Source organism: Sturnira hondurensis, unplaced genomic scaffold (genome assembly GCF_014824575.4).
Source record: "Sturnira hondurensis isolate 20B ecotype Veracruz unplaced genomic scaffold, ASM1482457v3 Scaffold0022908, whole genome shotgun sequence".
NCBI classification, from domain to species: domain Eukaryota; kingdom Metazoa; phylum Chordata; class Mammalia; order Chiroptera; family Phyllostomidae; genus Sturnira; species Sturnira hondurensis.
Genome location: NW_028095539.1, coordinates 509,280 through 527,055, shown reverse-complemented (window position 1 = coordinate 527,055; position 17,776 = coordinate 509,280). Strand labels below are relative to the sequence as shown.

At 38.4% G+C, this 17,776-nt stretch overlaps 1 protein-coding gene across 6 annotated transcripts in view; it reads left to right on the top strand.

The window, feature by feature from the left end:
* Nucleotides 1-17,776, top strand: part of STRBP (spermatid perinuclear RNA binding protein) — a 133,673-nt gene that overhangs the window by 64,075 nt on the left and 51,822 nt on the right. For all 6 annotated transcript variants that reach the window (XM_037036910.1, XM_037036911.1, XM_037036906.1 and 3 more), the window contains exons 3-5: nucleotides 893-1,113; nucleotides 5,806-5,971; nucleotides 13,685-13,829. In XM_037036910.1, coding sequence (XP_036892805.1) covers nucleotides 893-1,113; nucleotides 5,806-5,971; nucleotides 13,685-13,829 — 532 coding nt within the window. The remainder of the gene's footprint in view (nucleotides 1-892; nucleotides 1,114-5,805; nucleotides 5,972-13,684; nucleotides 13,830-17,776) is intronic.

Below are 17,776 nucleotides of genomic sequence, written 5' to 3'. Positions count from 1 at the left end.
TCCTGGGCCAGCACGTCATTTTAATTATTGCTTTTTAAATTTTTGATATTTTAGCATAATGGCACCACCCATCCATCTTTGTAGAGTATTTCTTATTGATTTTTCCCCCTCAAATGATCTTTAAAGTAACTCTATCCTGAGGGTATTTTGATTAAGAATGTGATACATTTGTAAATTAGCTTGGGAAGTTGATCCTTTTGCATTACATTTGGAATTTATTTGTGTATTATTATTTATTAATTATTGTATTATTTTTCATATGAACAACTGTAAACCTGCTTTTGCCCTACCCTGTATGTATTTTTCTTCATTTCTAGGAATTTGAAATGTCTCGTACTAATCTTTTTAAAAAATTAAAGCCTTGCACTAAAGTTTTAAATGCTGAATTATAAACAGTATCCTAATGTGTCTATAGTTTTTCTTGTGTTTACATGTAATGTATTTTGTGTTTTTACTGTATTACAAAATTTGAATTTTTCAAGGTGCACAGATCTCCAGCAGTTTGGCAAGGAGAGACTGGGTATCACGAGTCCCCATCTTGCATCCCCAGACACTCTCTCACCGCTCGGAAGGATCTGCTTCTTGCAGATGATACGTGATGCGGGTGGCCTTTTTTGAAGTGGTGTTCAGAACACACAGGTTTAGATGAAAGGTAGCATCTACATAATACTGAGTGTTACCTGGGTGAACCTTACTGAAAAGGAATGAAAAAGTCTCTAATTTTCTGGTGTGTGAAGTAGAATGGGGTTTTACTTCCTATTCCTGAGCAATGTTTTACCATTTTCGTGTTAACTATTTCACAGGGGTTTGACAGTTAATGCTATGACTTGACCTCAGGTAGCTTTTTTTTTTTTTTTAATTGAAGTAATTGTTTTCTTTCTCCTTCTGACAGAGATCTATTAGATCTTTTGCCAATGATGATCGCCATGTGATGGTGAAACATTCAACAATCTACCCATCTCCTGAAGAACTTGAAGCTGTTCAGAATATGGTGTCTACTGTTGAATGTGCTCTTAAACATGTCTCAGATTGGCTGGATGAAACAAACAAAGGAACAAAAACAGAGGGAGAGACAGAAGTGAAGAAGGATGAGGCCATAGACACCTATTCCAAGTGAGTGTGGCCTGACCTTTGTGGCGCTTTACTGTAGCGCCCAGAAAAGCCCAGGGTCTCCTCCCCCTGGGTTACATTTGGTACATGGTATTCTTTGGGTTTTCTCATTTACATGATTGTAAACAAGGAAGTAAGTGTGGACATTTTCTTGAGTTTGAAATTTGAAAGGAATAATGATGAGACCAGAAAAAGGAGGACTTGTCAGGATGCTCTCTGAGAGCACACCAAGCCCTTTAAAGTCTCCTCTTTTTGGAAGTTGTGATATGGCATGTTTCTCATGTTTTGGTTCACCCTTCTAAATTTGGACATGAATCACAGTGTTTTGGTTGCTGGGGAAATTATAAAATGTCATTTTTGTCAGGTTTTTCAAAATCCTGGTGTAGAAGAAAGAGTGCAGGAAAATTGATTTCCAGGACCAACAGTGTCTTCAAGATAATAAATGCTCATTGGATATTTGTAGATGCAAGAAGGCCTGTTGGAAACCAGACCCTTCAACAGTTAGAGCAGAGTATTCTCACTGCTGTAATAATAGTAAGAAATGAGTGAGAAGACGCTGAGGATAACTAGAGTCCGATGATGAAATTTTTCGTGCTGTGCTAAGCTTTGAGTTAATGTTTGGAGCAATGTCATTCTGTCTGGAGTAAGTGTATGGTTGACTGTGAGAGGTGAAGCTCATTTATACTGTATTAATAGAATTAAAAACAGTATTTTAGCTAATATTTATAAATTGAGACAAGAGGTTATAGGATTTTTTCCCAGCTTTAATTCTAAATCAATATGTAAGTAGTTGATAATAATAGGAAAATATTGGCAAATTGATTTCTTCACAGAAAGATAGTATAACCTTTTTATCTTCAGATGAAAGATAATCTGTATCAGTTTTTAGTTGAAGAACATAATTCCTTGACTTTGTTAATGGTTTACAAGTAATATAGACATTGTATCCAGTTGTAGTCTTGTCAGCCTCAAGGTTCTTGGCAGTAATTCAGGTTTTCTCACATATTATGGCTTTAAAAAAGACACTGTCAATTTTGGGGTTTATGTTACTTAGTAATATTATCTAATAACCTAGTTCTGTATATCCCAGTCTCTGCATAGATTAAATCTTCATAAATTCCATATTTACATTGTACTTTGGAATGTGTACCTTTTAAAACTTTTTCAAAATTGTAAAATATATAATATAAGGATTACCATTTTCACCATTTTCAGTTGTGGGAGGGGGCACAGTGTTTCTACCTACACCTCCATCTTGGCCGGAAGTCCAATTTTTACCATTTTTAAGAGGTTTCCTTTTTTAGTGGAGTTCATGCCTTTTAAATACACCTTCTGTTTGTTCTCATGGCTGAGTAGACCTTTGGAAAATGTTCCAATAGACTTTTGCCTAACTGGATCAGGTCACTGTGTTTTAAAGGTTTTTAAAAGATAATGTGCTCTATATCTTCCTTTGAATTTTTAAATATAGTTTTCTGTGTGGATGCTCTTGGCTGTCTGTAAAGTCTTTCTATTTTGTGAAAGTCACAGGTTGAGAGCACTTGTCTGTGATTCTTCCCACCTGGTGGGACGTGAGTTGTGCAGAGTGATTGTGTCCTTATTTTGTACAAGCTAGAGGCAGGCACATCGCCCAGGAACAAAGCTGTGTTTGATAATAGACAGGTACTGTGCTCCTGGTGTATGCTGAGTACTACAGAGGGCACAAGATGGGTGAGGGCTAGCTGATAGTTATTAAGAACCTTCTGTTGTCAGGCAGCTTTTATTTTACCTTTTTACAATCTGACTCAAAAGTTGAGTTGCACAAGATTCCACTGTTTGTATTATGAGGAATATTAGGATTCTCTTCTTAATTTTTTTAAGATTATATTTTTAGAGAGAGGGGAAGGGAAGAAGAAAGGGAGAGAAACATCAATGTGTGGTTGCCCCTCATGCACCCCTCACTGGGGACCTGACCCACAACCCAGGCATGTGCCCTGACTGGGAATTGAACCAGCAACCCTTTGCTTTGAGGTCCCAAACTCAATCCACTGTGCCACACCAGCCAGAGCTCTCTTCTTAATTTTATTTCCTATGTTTGGGTTGCTTGCTTTGCAATGCCTTCTATATTCAAATTCATTATTCAACTTCAGGACTGAATTAGGACTTAGTTTCTTTGCTTAGTCCTGCTGTCTTCTACATGAGATGGTCAAGTATATCATAATTATGATACAGAATTTAATAAGCAATCTAATAATGGCTAGTTAATAATAGCTACCATTTATGGAGTACCAATTATTTTCCACATTACTGTACAAGAAATCTACTAGTCTCTCATTATTACCCCCCTCCTCTGCCCCTATAATGAAATTTCCATTGCTTCAGATTTGCTTACAAAAAAAAGTGACTTGGAATCATTAACAAACTTTAACTTGCTTCAGGTCACTGAATGAGTGTGTGTGGTGGAGCCAGGATTCAGATTTAAGTCTGTCAATTTCAGATGCAGTTTTCTTAGCATCTTTGCTTCGATTTCCTGTGACTAAAATGTAAAAGTACACAGCAGAGGGAGATTATATGCTAGTTTTGGAGATCAGAAAAAACTTCATGAAGGAGGTAGGATTTACAGTTGATTTAGAGGATGGGTAGAGCTTTGGCACAGGTAGTAAAGCGGAAGAAAAAATGTCAGCAAAGATCTAGGTGTGAGAAAGTGTAGGGACTGTTGAAGGGTTAACAGCTACTATTTATTGAGCTATTAGTATATATCAGGTTCATTACTTAAATGATATTCTCAGGACTAGTCTGAGTGTAAGGTATTATTTCTTTTTTACCAATGGGAAAGCGGGCTCAAAAAGCCAAGAAATTTGTAATTTGTCCAGTGTTACACAGTAAGTTGCAGAGCCAGGGTTCAAACCAGGAAGTCACACTGTCTTTTAAATTGTCTCTCAATATGCCAAATGTCTAAGTGTTCAGTGGGATGCCAAGAAAGAGACAAGGAGGGTGCCATATGTGTAGCACTTCTGGAAGATTATCCTGGTTGCAGGACACTGTATACAGTAGATTGGAGATGGCAGGGGTTAGTCAGTAAGGCCAATGAAAGGACATTGTTGAGGTACTATAACAGCTGAAAAGAAACTGGTTTGAAAGCAGTGGTTCAAAGGTGGTTATGGAGGGGGAATTTATAAAATGTTATTAGATTTGGGAGAATGTGAGAATATGAGAGGACTGGGATACATAAGAAAAAAATTAAAAATGACTGAACCTGTTCTTTTTTTTTTTGAACCTGTTCTTAATATTAAATAATTCCCTACGTTTGGGTTACTTGCTTTAAATGCTTTTAATTTTTTGTATACTTTTATTACCATTTTTAAACTTTAAAAATTAATTTGCTATTTATTGACTCTGTAAGGTGTGCCAGGCACTGAACCAGTGACTGGATTATTTTAAATTGACTGCTGTGTTTCTATTTCCACAGTTTTCTCTCCTTCCTCTAGTTCATTATTCACTCTGCTGACTTTTGCCCAAGTCTGCTGATTCTTTTCCTCCAGCTGGAATGACCTTTTTTCTGTCTAACCAAATCAAGACTAGGCTGAAGTCAGATTTTCGGGTTGCTCCGTTTGACCTTTCTAATTTAGACTTCTCCCTCCTTATAGTTGTGACTCAACCATAGTAATGTAAAGAACCTGAGTGTGGTGGTCAGACCAACTTGAGTGTGAATCCAGGCTTTTCCATTTTGCTCTCTGTGAGAGCCTGAACAATTAATTAGCTTTTCTGAGATTCACATTTCTTGTCTTTCAGGTGAAGGCTTGTTTGAGTTTAAGTTTAAATGAGAATTGTGGCATGCGGTTTGTTCTCAGATGTTACTTTCTTCTTCTCCTTTTAAGCAGGTTACTGCTTTTGCACTTAACTGTAGTGTAAGCCTTGGAAGCAGGAGTGGTTGGATCTCCTTTAGCATGGTTTCCACACTCAGATGTTTGCTTACTTGTTAATCGACTGCTCAGCTTAGGTAGGGTGTCACTGTGATTATGGAAAGTGAATCAATAGAAACTTAAAATCAGGGAGAGATGCTGTCCTTGTTCTTTGCACAAGAACATGACTTGATGTTCTTGAGTATTTTTTCTTTTAGCTACCTTTGGGTTTGAAATGTATTCCTGGCAGATTATCTTTGGTCTGTTCTTTCCTCAGCTCGTTGCTTTTTATCACATTATTCTGCTTTCTCCATAAACCTTTTGTGTGTTCATAGAATGATTCAACTAGAAGGGATGAGCGCAGGCTCCTCTAGCCGGCAGCCACTTGCGGGTACTGCACTAGCAGGCATCACTAGGAGTAGAGTCCAGGGCGTTGGATTTCCAGGCTGATGCTTTCTTAGTCTACCATGATGTTCATGTTTCTCACAGATCCTTTAGTTACTAATAAAAGATAATAGGTTTTTAAAAAAATTTGAAACAGTGTTTAAGGAGATGTAGTATTTTTGGATTTTCCTGAATAATATAGATATAATAAAATTTTAAAAAAAATTTGTAGTCTGCAGTATGCTCCCTATTGCTTCCTTGGGGAAAGTATTTTATAAGCCTTAAACCAGAGACTTAATTATATGAAATTTTGTATATCCCGATTTATATACCCCCTTACCAATTCATATGGATAATCCAGGAAGCCAAGTTACGTTAACTATCAGTCTGGGAAATGGGTTGTGAAAGTAATCATTCAGACTTTTATTTTTAGGGATCAAGGTGGTCGGACGTTGTGTGGTGTAATGAGGATTGGCCTGGTTGCAAAGGGCTTGCTGATCAAAGATGATATGGACTTGGAGCTGGTTTTAATGTGCAAAGACAAACCCACAGAGACCCTGTTAAATACAGTCAAAGATAATCTTCCTATTCAGATTCAGGTGAGTACAGTTTAATTACACCTCCAGGAGAATTTGTAAAATGGTGAAAATAGGTAGTGATTTTGAATTCAATAACAAGAAATTGGTTGGTGAAGAGTACAGACAAAAGGAATACCGCTACTCTGGGCCAGTGGCTCATCCATCTCATTTAAAGCAACTTTCTGGTGATTAGTTCTCTGGATATATTCATCAAAATTAAGATGACCGTTAAGGTACAGTCTTAAATTTTTCAGGTGTATCTTGCTGAGAGTCTTGTTTTCTGGACTAGGTCTCTCAGCATTGTGAAACTCTTGGAAGGGTTGGTATAATGCAGAAAAGAATTAAAAGATCAAAAAGAGCCTACTGGGACTTTAAGAGAAATGGTATATGAGGAAACCAGTTTTACCACAGGCAAAAAAAAAAAAAAGCCTAGACAACTGGAGATCTGCATATATGATAACTTTTAATATTTTTTTTCAGATCTTATTTATTTACTTTTAGAGGGAGGGGAAGGGAGGGAGAAAGAGAGGGAGAGAAACTTTGATTGGTTGCCTCCTGCATGCCCACAACCGGGGATCTGGCCCACAACTCAGGCGTGTGCCCTGACCAGGAATCAAACCTGCAGCCTGTCAGTTTGTAGGATGATGCCCATCCCACTGAGCCACACCAGTCAGGGAGATAATGTTCAGTACTGAACACTCAGTTGATTTAATAGTCATCTGTTAATAGAAAGTCACTGTTAATTCCTTGTTTCCAAACCTTTTTCACACTGTGTGACACATTTAGAAAAGGTTAATGTTGGCATGGTTCTTGAAGGATGCAGGTGAAGGCTGGAAGCTCCTCAGGGCTGGAGGCGACACTAGGATTGGCTCTGCCAGCCTGCTCTGAGGACCGGTTGCATCACTCACTGGGAAGCCATGATCATCTTTCAGTTTCAAATGTGTTATCTGCGATCTCATTAGATTGTAGCTTTTCGATGTTGATTTCAAATCAGTTAGTACTTATGTCCATGTGCAGTAAATAGATACCAGTCCACAAGGTCCAAACTCTTGAGTTGTTGCAAGTTCTCTTTGTTGGTTTTTTAATTTGTATTTTACTGAAAAGATTCCTTTTCTTCAAGTAATAGAAATTTTGAAGTTTTTATTAGCTTTATTAGTGGGTCATTTTCTTTCGTTTTTATCAACTGAATGCCAGAACCATCTTTCTGTTTTTTTGAATCTAGCATTAAAAAGAATCCTCACTTGAGGGTATTTTTTAAAATATATTTTCTTGATTATGCCCTTACAGTTGTTCTAATTCCCCCCTTCATTCCCCTCCACCCTGCACACCCCTCCCTCACCATTCCCCCCCTTTAGTTTATGTCCATGTGTTTCAAGTTCTTTAGATTCTATATTTCCCATACTATTCTTGCCCTTCCCCCTGTCTATTTTCTACCTACCGTCTATGCTACTTACTCTCTGTACCTTCTCCCCCCTTCTCCTCCTCCCACTCCCCTATTGCTAATCCTCCACGTGATCTTCATTTCTATGGTTCCACTCCTGATCTAGCTTTCCTCTTAGTTTGCCTTTGTTTTAGGTGTGGTTGTTAATAACTGCGAGTTTGCTGTCCTTTCACTGTTCATATTTTTTATCTTCTTTTTCTTAGATAAGTCCCTTTAACATTTCATATAGTAAGGGCTTGGAGATGATGAACTCCTTGAATTTGATCTTATCTGAGAAGCACTTGATCTGTCCTTCCATTCTAAATGAAAGTTTTGCTGGATAGAGCAATCTTGGTTTGTAGGTCTTTGGATTTCATGACTTGGAATATTTCTAGCCCCTTCTTGCCTGCAAGGTGTCTTTTGAGAAATCAGCTGACAGTCTGATGGGAACTCCTGAGGGTACTTTTGTTGATTTACAGAGACAGGATGGAAGGGGAAGGGGGAGGAGAGCAAGAAAGAGGAAGAAAGAAACACCAAAGTGAGAGAGAGATGTTGATTGGTTGCCTATACGCTCCCCAACCAGGGATTGAACCTGCAACCTAGGTATGTGCCCTGACTAGGGATCAGACTGCAGCCTTTTGGTGTATGGGACGACGTTTCAACTAACTGAACCGCCTGGCCAGTTGTGTTACTTGTTGACCCATTCCCCTGTATTAATTTTTGGAGCTACTATTTTATTTTATCATTCTGCCTTAGATCTTAAGATGCAGTTTTTTAAAGGTTTTGTTAATGTATTTATTTTTAGAGAGCGGGGAAGGGAGGGAGAAAGGGAAGGAGAGAAACATGATATGTGAGTGAAGCATAAGTCAGTTGCCTTTTGCTAACCCCCAACTGGAGACCTGGCCTGCAACCCAGGCATGTGCCCTGACTGGGAATTGAACCAGTATCCTTTTAGTTTATAGACTGGCACTCAATCTGCTGAACTACACCAGCCAAGATAACAGTTTTTTAATTGACTGACAAATACTTGGCTTTTTCATTTTTGATTCTGATAAAGAAATGTTTCTGGCCTTTCTTAAGGTTAAATTTCTTTTTTATTATTTATTTATTTTTTTGTTTACTTATTCTTAATCCTCACCCAAGGAATGTTTTATTGATTTGAGAGAGAGGGGGGGGAAAGGAGGGGGGAGAGAAAGAGAAAAAGAGAGTGATACATCGATGTGAGAGAGAAGCATTGATTGGTTGCCTACAGTATATGCCCTGACCAGGTATTGAACTTGAAACCTAGGGATGTGCCCTGATCAGGAATCAAGACTCACAACCTTTTGGTGTATAGGACAATGCTTCAATCAGCTGAGCCACTCAGCCAGGGCAAAGGTTAAATTTATTTCTTCAAAAAAAATTTTAAAGCCCTTTGTGATCATTTAGAAGAGGGAAATGGTAAGCAACATGGAGTACAATAAAGTTTTAAGAAACAGAAAGCTCAGTAATGGGTTCTGGGTAACTATACTTTTTGTTACTAGGATGTTAATAAAATTCATTTTGTTTCCATTATCTTTTTTAATGCTTAAAAATTGAATCTGTATTTCTGCTTTTGGTAAAGTGAACATTGTTACTCTTAAATCTATAATAAAGTAGTAATCGATTGGATATTAGAAGGCTTTTCAACCATCCCATCCCCCTTTCTGTTCCCTTTAGTGAGTCTTCTTTCTTTCTTTTTTCATTAAATTTTTTTTCATTAATTACACTATTACAGCTGTCCCAACTTTTTCCCATTTGCCTCCCTCTCCACTCAGTACCCCCATGCCCTCCAGCATTCCCCACCACCCTTGATTCATGTCCATGGTTCATGCATGTAAGTTCTTTGGCTACTCCATTTCCTATACTGTTGGTAACATCCCCTTGTCTATTTTGTACCTACTGATTATGCTTCTTAATCCTTGCACCTTTTCCCTATTCTCCCCCTGTTCCTCCCAACTAATAACCCTCCAGATGATCTCTATATCTATGATTCTGTTCCTCTTCTGCTTGTTTGCTTATTTTGTTTTTAGATTTAATTGTTCATAGTTATGAATTTCTTGCCATTTTAATGTTCATAATTTTAATCTTTTTCTGATATAATTCCCTGTAGCATTTCATACAATAATGGCTTGGTGTTGATGTACTCCTTTAGCTTTACTTTGTCTGGGAAGCACTTTATCTGCCCTTCCATTCTGAGTGATACCTTTACTGGATAGAGTAATCTGGGTGTAGGCCCTTGCTTTTCATCACTTTGAACACTCCTTGCCAGTCTCTTCTTGCCTGAACAGTTTCTTTTGAGAAATAACTGGTAGTCTTATGGGAACTCCTTTTTAGGTAACTATCTGCTTTTCTCTTGCTGCTTTCAAGATTGTCTTTATCTTTAACTTTTGCCATTTTAATTATGATATGTCTTGGTATGGTCCTTTTTGGGTTCATCTTGTCTGGGACTCTCTGTGCTTCCTGGACTTGCATGTCTATGTCCTTCATCAAATTAGGGAAGTTTTCTTTCATTATTTGTTCAAATAAGGTTCAATTTCTTGTTCTTCCTCTTCTCTTTCTGACACCCCTATTATTCAGGTGTTGGTATGTTTAAAGATAGAGGCTCTTTAGCCTATCCTCATTTTTAAAAATTATTTTTTCTTCTTGTTTTTCTGTGTGTGGTAGTTTTTTGCTCTATGTTTCAAGTCATCGATTTGATTCTCAGTTTCATCCTCTCTACTGTTGGTTCCCTATAGATTTTTCTTCATTTCACGTACTGTAAACCTTCACTTTTGCCTTGGTCATGTTTATGCTGTTGAAGTACCCAATAAGTTCCTTGAGCATCCTGATAACCAGTTTATAACTTTGTATCTGATCGGTTGCTTATCTCCATTTCATTTCATTCTTTTTCTGGAGTTTTGCTCTGTTCTTTCATTTGGGCCTATTTCTTTGTCTCCTTAATTTGGCAGCCTTCTGGTGTTTCTCTGTATTAGGTAGAGCTGCTTTGACACACTTAGTAGTGTGGCCTATTGTAGAAAAGCACACCTATAAGTTGTATGGGGCAGAGTCTTAGGTAATCACCAGGGTATGGCAACCCATATCACCACTCTCTGGCTCTGCGTGGAGTGGGGCTCAAGAGAGGGGACATTGTGGTTACCTGGCCTCTAGAATTTTGCCTGAGAGGAAGCTGTCTCCTGGACTTGCCCTGTTGGCAGTCCCTTCAATTTCTCCCTGTATTCCCCTTGTGCCCTTCCAACTGTTGCCCTGGTCCTGAATTCTAGAGGGGGGTGAGTCCTTGTAAGTCCTAAGTCTGTTGTGGTCCCTTTAAGAGGCATTTCTTCCCCCACCACAATTCCCAATGATTTTTACAACCAGAAGTTATGGATACTGTAATCCTGAGCTGGGTGGTCTAGTCTAGGGCTAGGCTTCCTCATTTCCGAGGTATCCCTCCCGATTTTTATCCATCAGTAGTAGATGTGGGATCACCCATACCACGTCTCCGCATGTCTCCACACCTCTCTGTACCACTTCTTATTGCCATGCCTCTCCGAGTGTCTCTGCACCACACCCCTCCTACCTGTCTGGATGAATGTGGCTTCTTTAAATCCTTTGTTGTCGGACTTTTATAGAGCTTGATTTTCTGCCAATTCTGGATTATATTTGTATTGTAATATAGTGTGGTTTTTTGAAAGATTTTATTTATTACTTTTATTGAGGGGAGAGGGACAAAGAGAGGGAGAGAAACATCATTGTGTGGTTGCCTCTCACAGGCCCCCAACCAGGGACCTGGGCCCCAACTCAGGCATGTGCCCTGACTGAGAATTGAACCCACGATCTTTTGGTTCACAGGCTGGCGCTCAATCCATTGAGCCACATCAGCCAAGGCTATTGTAATTTTTGTTGTAGTTCTGTGAGGAGGTGAGGTATGTTTACCTATGCCTCCATTTTGACCACAAGTTCAAAAAATGAGCCTGCTTTCTTATGAGACTGGTCATATTCCTCATGTGTCAGAGTGAAAAGGGGTTGACAGCCAGTGCTGTAATACATCAAAATGCTTATTCGAGAAGTCTGTCACATTTCTCCAGTATTGAAGCTATAGGAGATTGGGCCAACCTTCAGTCTTCATAAACAGAGTTTTCTCTGTGTAGACCACAACTGTGAGAACTCTGCATTTTTCCCCTTAGTGAGGGTCATTATATCTGGGCACCACAGTTTTGAAATGCTCTTGTCGAGTTAGCAAGTGTTTAAAAGAGGGATGCAGAGGAGAGTGCCCGCTGTGTAAACCAGTTCCAATATAAAGACATTGGGCCTTTTGGGGCAAGAGAAGACTAAATGAGACACTAAATGAGCTTTAGGTCTTTGAAGGGCTTCTTGGAGAAAGAGAAAGAGGCTTGAACTCTTAAGATCAGTAAGGGAAATGATGAGAACTGTTTCAGTTAAATATAGTGAATAAAGTTACCAACACTGAAACCAGCTGCTTTGTATTATTGTTAGATCCATTACTATAGGTACTTGGGTAAACGTGCCCAAATAAAATGGGGATCTAATTGTAGATCTATCTCATTAAAATGTATACATGTACATACACATATGCGCAAATATATACATACAAGTACATGCACACATTATTATTATTACTAACCATTTTCCAGAAAATTATTTTAAGGATGATTTTCTACTTTTACTCTCTGCTGCCCCCTTGTTTTCTTACTGTTTGTGTGGAAAACCAATCTCTGATATGATCTTATTTCCTATAAGTGTAAAACTTTATTTTTTTGGCCCTGGTTAGGTGGCTCATTTGGTTGGAGTGTCATCCTGTATACCAAAAGGTTGTGGGTTCAATTCCTGGTCAGGGCATATGCCTAGGTTGTAGGTTCAGTCCCCAGCTGGGGCATGTACAGGGGGCACCTGGTGTATATTTCTCTTTCACATTGATGTTATTCTCCCCCCCACCCCCCCGCTTCTTCTCTCTCTAAAAATTAATGAAAATATCCTTGGGTGAGGGTTAAAAAAAAACAGAAAAAAATGTTTTTGAGCATTTACCACAGTAAAACTTTTCAGTTATCTAAGTACCTTAAATTATTGAGGTTGTACCAGACCATCTCTACATATTCTTTTCTAGGGCAATTTTAGAACTTCCTTGAGCAAGGAAGGAGATAGATGATTGAAACCAGAAATCACTTATCATTATTTAGTTCAAAATTCTTACCATATGTTTATTACTTTGGATGTGTCTTATGGTGATCTGTATGCATAATTGAAAAATTTAGTGCCCTGGCCAGGTGGTTAGTTGGTTGGAGCATTGTCTTGTACACCAAAAGGTTGCAAGATCCATCCCCAATTAGGGTACCATACCTAGGTTGTTGGCTTGATCCCTGGTTGGGGCTCAAACAGGAGGCAGCTGATGGATATTTCTCTCTCACATTGGTATCTCCCCCTCTCTCCCCTCTCTCTCCCCTCTCTCACTTCCCCACTGTTCCTCTTCCCCTCCCCTTCATTTCTCTCTCTAATTAATAAACTTATCCTCTGGTGAGGATTAAAAAAATTTAGCTTGGTTCGTTCTCTGATGGACAACTTGCTCTAATAGCAGCAGGATGAATGTGAGCAGTTTGTGCTTTTTCTCTGTATTCTAGCTTTGCCCTTAAATTGTGTATAGTTGTATGTGGAAGCAATGTACATGTCCCTGTGGGTGTCAGATGACATGTCCCACAGTGACAGGCCTACTGTAATGAGACCATGTGAGAGATGTGAAGTTATTTGTTAATACTAATTTTGTTGCTGGTGAGTGACTGTGCAGAGATTCTTTTTTATTCATTCCTAACTTGATTCTCTTTAGAAATGTACATAATACTATGTAAAAATCTATTTAATCTTAAATTTACAAGTCCTTAGTAAGTAGGCGTTCCTTTTTAGGCTGTCCTGTCAACCAAGGTATTGATTAAAAGAACACTCCTAGCCATTTATTTTTCTATAATAGTCCTCTGTAATAACTTAACAAACAATAATTTACTTTTTATCACATAATGATGCTGTTGGTATTTTACTTTCAAATATTAGAAAGAATGAATTTAAATACTATTTAGAATTGTGTAGAGAGTTGACATCATGGTTGCTTTTTGTGGGGTGGAGAAAGGATCTGCTGATAAGTTGGGAGGAGAGAGAAATGTTATCCCTAAAGAACTGGTAATGACTTTATTTACTCTCTTGGCACAGCATTTCTAATTATAACACTTGAAAGCTAAGGGGCAGTCATTCATTTTATTGAAATTTTAATCTAATTAACTGGGTGTTTTTGAAATCTCGGTGACTTTCAGAAACTCACTGAAGAGAAATATGAAGTGGAACAGTGTGTGAATGAGGCATCTATTATAATTCGGAACACAAAAGAGCCCACGCTAACTTTGAAGGTGATCCTTACATCCCCTCTAATCAGGGATGAGTTGGAGAAGAAGGATGGAGGTACATACATGTGAATACTTGTTTTTGTTCCTGGAGGGCCTCTCGAACACTGTGGTAACTGTGCTTTATAGATTTCATAAGTAACTGTCTTTGTTTATCTTATGCCATTTACAAATGTATTTTAGAAGTTACTACAGCATTTTAAACAGCTTGGTTTGGTACTACATAAATCATTGTATTTTGCAAAAATGTATATATTTCAGATAGAAAATATGCTAATTCAAAGACCTGTGCTTATGTCGGGCTTAACTCTAACTTTTATACTATTTTGGCGTTCTGTTTTACTTTATCTAATATTGCATTGTTATTGGCATCATTCAACCTATTCTATATAGTTTGGCTATTAGGTGTGATTTTAGGATTAAATGTGGACCAAAAGAGTATTTTCAGATTTATTCAGTTAGTATTCAAATTACTTATTTGTACATTGCTCTTGACTCAACTATATATAACCTTATAAGATTTATCCTTAGCTTAATTGCCTGTGTGTAAATATGTTTTATCGTATAAGAGATCTAAATTGCAGGATTGAATTTTTAAAATAAATAATCTCTAGTGAACTATTTTTCCAGGAGTTTTGGGATCCTGTTAACATTTTGAATATGGCATATGTGGGAATCATGCCTTAAAGTCGCTTTCTTCTGAAGTTAAAAAGAATTCCTGTATGGCAGTGTCATCCTTGTAAAAGTAGAGTGAGAAACCTGGTCAGTTTTGAGAAGTGATGATGGAGCTGAGCTTCTTTTTCTGAGGTTCTCATCCTGTCGTGTTAGCTTGTTTCTGCCTTTCAGTTTTGTCCTTAGAAACTTGCTGCGTGATACTTCTCTTGTGTCAGACTGTTGACCAGCCGGCTTTTCTCTGTCATGACACTTTAGAGGCAGGGCGGTCTCTCTGGGCCAGTGGGATCTCCCTGTTGCTACTTTTCATCACTAGACATTTAACAAGTCCTGCTTATTCCCCTACCTGAAATACCAGTGTAGTAAGAAATATTGGTTAGTTTCTTAATTTATTTCCAGTTGACGGTAAAGGTAGAAAAAGACATTTACCAGTAACGTAAGAACTTTGAGTTTTGGCAGACATGTAATAGACTCCTTATAAAAGAGCTTTTGAGGTAACTCAGGTTAGCTATACCAAACCTAACAACATACACTAGATACACTTATGAGTTATAGTTTAAAATTAAAGTGTATTGGTCTATAATTGGGTTTATGTGTGGGTTTATTTATTTTTTATTTGCTATATATAGTGTCTCTAACATGTCTGAAGAACGGATCTTAAATGGCTTAATTTTTTTAACAGCATTTCAGTTCATCATTAACTGTAGAACTATAAAGTGATTTATGAAGTATCAGGGTAATTCTTTTAATTCTGGTAAGCTGTGTTGAGAGTTATAGGTATTGTTAAAAATTATTTGAGTATAGAGAGATGAGAAAAAGGCCAAAATTGGCAAAGAATACATTAATTATATGTTTGCTTGTAGCTGTAGGCATCCCTTCCATTACGTCTTTGAAAGAATTGAGAGAGTGTCGGGCTTCTTTTTTCTTTGGGTTTTGTGTGCTTACATGGGATTTTGTCCTTGTTTGCAGTGATACCCTTAAGCTTAGTCTATTGCTTTTATTGCTTTAATTTTGTTTACAGAAACTGAAAACAGATTCTAGTGTGTTGCATCCTTACTAGAAGACCAGTTTAGTTATAGGATGGAATTTGTGGTAAAGTCATTCAAGCTCCCAAGTCCTCTTTATGAGCTGAATCTCACCGGCTGGTGTTACCGTTGTATGGGATAGGCAAGGTGCAAGAGTCGTCATGGCTCTAGTGTTTTGTATGTTTTGTACATGTTACTTCTTATGCTCTCAAATGGCCCAAAGGTTTGCTTTGCTGTTGTCCTCAATCTCCCAGCGCTTTTGACTCATTTGTTATCTCTTCTGAGTTGCTCATTTTGTCTAATTTGGGCTTTGTCAAAAACAGTTTTGTGTACTCCTGGGCAAATTTGAGGATCCGGCATAACTAAACACTTGAGACCTGGACTGTACGATTCTGTGGAACTTGATTCCGCATGCTGGACAGATCTCCCCCTCTTGATGCAGTTCTCAGCTGCATGAGGTGAAAGCACAAGATTATTAGGGTAACAGGAATTTTTATGACTGAGAGATATCCCCTTAAAAAATCTCCACCCATGTTCTTTCTCAAAGTTAAAAAATACATTGTAATTTTTTCACAGTATTTTTCTGTAGAATCTCAACTTCTCCCGTCCCACAAGTGGACTGTTTTATGTATGTATATCACCTCCCGCTCTTTCCCATTTTCACTTGCCACACATGTGGGTGCATTTTTTAAAAAGGACAAAAAAAGGTGTGGTTGAAAGCAGAGAGAAGTGGAGAACAGGGGTGGGGAGGCTCTCACAGTCTCCTCAGGGCTGCCCTGCAGACTGTTCACATTTTCAGGGGCCAGAGCACACAGTGGATCTCTTTGGTGTTGCTTAGTATTTCTCAGGTCCGATCCCCTTGCGCTGTCAGTTGCATTTCCATATCCTAACCCTTTACCTGAAGGTCCTGTGGGATAACACTTCCCCATTATTACATGCTTCCTGCTACAGAAGGCGTGGGGGGCAAAGCATAGACTTCGGTGCCTGGCAGTCAGGTGTTTGATTCTTAATTCCATTAGTTGCTATTACTGTGTGACTTTGGACAGTTTCTTTGTTTAAAAATGTGAATAACAAATACTTGAGAAAGTCGTTTGAGGTTAAATGAGAGAGTTTATGTAACATGACCTGTTACAATACCCAGCATAAGCTCATTGCTCAGTAAATAGTGTTAGCTTACAAAAAAGATTCACAGTGCAAACTCACCTACTCACCCTTCCTCGAACTCATAATGAGAATGGTGTGTACAGGATAGGTCTGAAGACCTGAACCTAAAGCCCTATGAAGTGCATGCAGTATTGGGAATCAGTATTCCGTACTTGCTGCAGTGCTCATAAGGGCTGGTTTATTTGTGTAGCTTATGATTCATTGGGGGCAGATATCATTCCCTACCTTATCCTTTTCCCCTAACACCTGGAATGCTACCTAACACATAGTAGGCAATAAAAAATTTGTAGCTAGCATATTGTTTGATTAAATAGGACTGTCCAGTATGTAAGAAGCATTAACAGTAGACATTGAAGAATTCAAACTCTGTTAAGGTATAAAATAACTTACTATTTTATAAGCAGTTTTTCATATATGACGTACTTTAGCCCTCACAACAGCCATCTGAGGTGTAGGCAGTTGTCCTGTTTTATGAATGAGGAATGTATCACATTGTACACTTACAGCTCCTGTAAGTCCAGAGTGCTGCCCACTCTCCCATTAGTGTCTAGGATGTGTTAGGAATGTCTTCCCTGATTTAGTTTTTCTGAGTGTCACACAGTCACAGCTTCTTTTGGTGCTTGTGATTTTAAACCAGAAGTATGTTTGCTGTGAGGGCGATAAATCAGCTGTTTGTTACATTTACAATGCAATTTGAAATCAGGTGGATGGGGAAACTGCAGACACTCTTGTATAAGCTGAGGCTAAGACAAACCTCTGTCCTTGAGTGGAGTATTGGGGGAGACCTTGGGGGGCCCACAGAGAAACTGCCCAAGAATCCCTTTTCACGTGTTGGTACCAGTGCAGACTTCTGATGCATCTTGACACAAGTTCACTGATGTGAGTCCTGCTAGGTGAAGGCATTAGAGTCTCACAACTGGGATTATAACAATGCTGCAGGTTTTATTTTCCTGCCTTCCCCAGCTGCTAAACCTGTGTTTATTCGGTGCAAAACCTTTAGTCATTGTCATTTCAATGGCTGACTCTCTACTCTGAGGCATTGAAAAAAAGTCACACTGAGTGACATTTCTACCATAAATTTAGGAGAACAGAGCTCTCTCTGGTCTACTTTCGTACTACATTATTTACCTGTACACGTTATTGT